This window comes from Drosophila hydei, unplaced genomic scaffold (assembly GCF_003285905.1).
Source record: "Drosophila hydei strain 15085-1641.00,03,60 unplaced genomic scaffold, DhydRS2 tig00008148-arrow-arrow-pilon, whole genome shotgun sequence".
NCBI lineage: Eukaryota > Metazoa > Arthropoda > Insecta > Diptera > Drosophilidae > Drosophila > Drosophila hydei.
In genome coordinates, this window is record NW_022045852.1 from 157,912 (window position 1) to 160,855 (window position 2,944).

Below are 2,944 nucleotides of genomic sequence, written 5' to 3' on the forward strand. Positions count from 1 at the left end.
TAGTTAGAATATTTTAGTAGTGTGTTGTTCTTGGAGCTGTTGAGTTAGCTTTTGTGTGTTAGTTGAGTCAAGACTTGATTGCCTGCTTGACTATCATAGGGTGTAGGCAGCTTAGCGAGTTTGCTATTTTATATTAAATTGGCAGCTGAAAAACATCGCACGCCTTGCCGAACATTTTAATCTCTCTATTTTGTGAAATAAACATTTATACATTATTCTGCCTGGCAATCGCGTTCGCTACAGGTCGGATTGGTTTGTTGATATGACTGGCCAAGGCATTGTTCCACATCTGGGCATCACGCCGAACTCGGCAAGGCGCGAATCGGAGCGCACCTGCTGGATATGCTTTGCAACGGAGACTGAGAATCTGATGGCTACCTGGCTGCATCCGTGCCAGTGCCGCGGCAGCACCAAATGGGTGCACGAGAGCTGCCTCTATCGCTGGATCGACGAGAAACAGAATGGCAATTCGCGCGCAAAGGTTACCTGTATGCAGTGCCAAGTCGAGTATATCATCATCTTTCCGAAGGTTAGCCGTTTGGCCATAATCTTGGAGCGCTTTCAGGATATCGTCCGTCACTGCAGTCTTTTTGTCGCTGCAAGCGCCTTTTTGGGCTCCGTTTATTGGACGGCCGTCACTTATGGCGGCCTCACGGTCATCCAGGTGTTTGGCCAGCAGCGCGGCATGGAGATAATGGAGAAGGGTGATCCCTTTATTCTGCTAGTCGGGCTGCCCTTCATACCAGTGGCACTAATACTCAGCCGCCTCATACGGTGGGAGGATGCTCTGCTGCGGCTCTGGCACAAGCGCCATGAAATTGCAGACAACTTGCCGCTGGTCAAACGGCTGTTCAATCGGCCGTCCAATTCGTCGCTCAGGGCCGGAGAGCCGGCGCCGCTGTCGGTGCCCGATGAGCCGGTGGACTTTGCTCGCATTTTCTGCGGCGGCATTATGTTGCCCAGCATTGCGACAATAATGGGCAATATCATGTATAGAAATATGACGCCTCCGCTGTATCGGACGCTGCTTGGCGGCGCCACGTTCATCGGAGTGAAGGGCATACTTAAGATATATTTGCGACAAAAGCAATATCTAAACAAGACGCGCCGTCACATTGTCGACTACACCGAAGAGAACGTGCGTATCTATATGTCGGACGGACAGGATGAATCCCGGGAAAGTGTACGCCAAATCGCCGGCTCTGAAGACAACGAATCCGATTTAGGTGAGGAGTATGTGGAAATGGATGCTGACGTCGACGTCGCTGTAGATGTCGATGTCGATGTCGATGTCGATGTCGATGACAATGTAGATGTGGACACGGATATGGATATGGATATGGATACGGATATGGATATGGATATGGATATGGATATGAATATGAATATGAATATGAATATGAATATGAATATGAATATGAATATGAATATGAATATGAATATGAATATGAATGAAAATGCAAATGTGAATATGGGCATCATTGTCAGCATGGAAAATGAGGTTGCTGATGCAGATGTCGATATTAATCCGGATGCGACTCAAACATCGGACATAGACGATTCGCAGTTCGATGATGTTAGAGATCATGTTATTATAAGCGTGCCAGACCGTCCATATACATTGTTTCTTAGCTAAATTGAAGCATGCTTCTAACCAGACCAGGCAGCGGAATGCCTCCAATGACAAAACTTACGTGTTCATGCATGGAAATCCAAAGGGATATCGCAATCTAAATTATTATGTGTTTTAATTACATAGTTTTGCTGCACTTATCCTAAACCTAAATCACGACAAATTTTCAAATAATTGCCTCTTCGTTGCTCTCCACCTTCCTTTCTCTCTCCTTCTCGACACTGTCTCGATCTTGATCTCTATTATACAACTGTTGCCTCTTGCCTTTTAGGGGTTAATATACTCATTCACGAAGTGAAATGGTATATTGGTTTTGTGTAATGTTTGTCTGTCCGTATGAGCGCATATCAGTTCGTCGCTATTGAAACTAGAGACTTGCAATTTTGTAGATATACTCCAATACCAATAATGTGCGTGGCAAATAGGAATCGGAATTACTGTGTCTGGTATGTATGCTAGGGGCGTCAGATTTCGAAAGGTATAGTGGATATCAAAAAGTTATAGTGGATAGTCTATTGGGAGCCTGGCAAATCGGGTAAAACTGCTGAAGCAAGAGCTTCAGAATTTCGCATTCGAGTTATTGCTACGATCCGCTACAGATCAACGGAAAATACTATATCTACGGCCACTATGGCGTGGCAAATCGGATATGTGTACATAGAGTGCTTTATATATATATAGGCTTAGAGCTAGAAGCTTGCAAATTTGATTGAAAATATCGTGTAAGTTTCTGAGTTGGCGCCTTAGCCCAAAAATTTGACAATTACGTTACTGTAGCCTCCTAAGGATTGGGCAAAATTATATCCTTCAACACTGCAGGCGTGCGCAAGCCAAAGCTTTGCAGCTGGTAGTCTGTTTAGTCCGTGGACATTTGTACTTGTTTCACACGATTGAGATTAACCCAATTCCATTATTCTTATGGGACACTCTTTAATCTATGAGATCCTTCGCATTAACATTTGCATTAAATGCTGGTGGCTGGGTTTGGTTCCCATTTGTCGTCTCAGTCCCTTATTTCATTTCAAATCAGACCTTATCTGTCTACATTCTGTAAGTAGGATTCTTAAATATTAAAGTTTTTCAGCGCCTGCTCAAGTTTGCTAAACGGTTTTTATACTCTTTACCAATTGAAAACGGAAAATCAGGGTGTAATGGTTATGTTAAAATGTATGTTACCGGCAGAAAGAGGCGTGGCAGTATCAGGACGAGGACGATGAGCTGAGTCGATTAAGGCCTGTCCGTCTGCCCGTCTGTTCGTTTGTGTGAACGCGTCGATCTCAGCACCTATAGCTAGAGACTTGACATTATTTA

The 2,944-nt window shown here is 44.3% G+C and overlaps 1 protein-coding gene across 1 annotated transcript; it reads left to right on the plus strand.

Annotated features, from left to right (window-relative positions):
* The first annotated feature begins 262 nt into the window (after window positions 1–262).
* On the plus strand, window positions 263–1,636 carry LOC111598233 (E3 ubiquitin-protein ligase MARCH5). Its single transcript, XM_023313399.2, has 2 exons — window positions 263–1,233; window positions 1,489–1,636. Exons 1-2 carry the CDS (start codon window positions 263–265, stop codon window positions 1,634–1,636), a joined length of 1,119 nt encoding a protein of 372 aa, XP_023169167.2.
* Window positions 1,637–2,944: the final 1,308 nt, after the last annotated feature.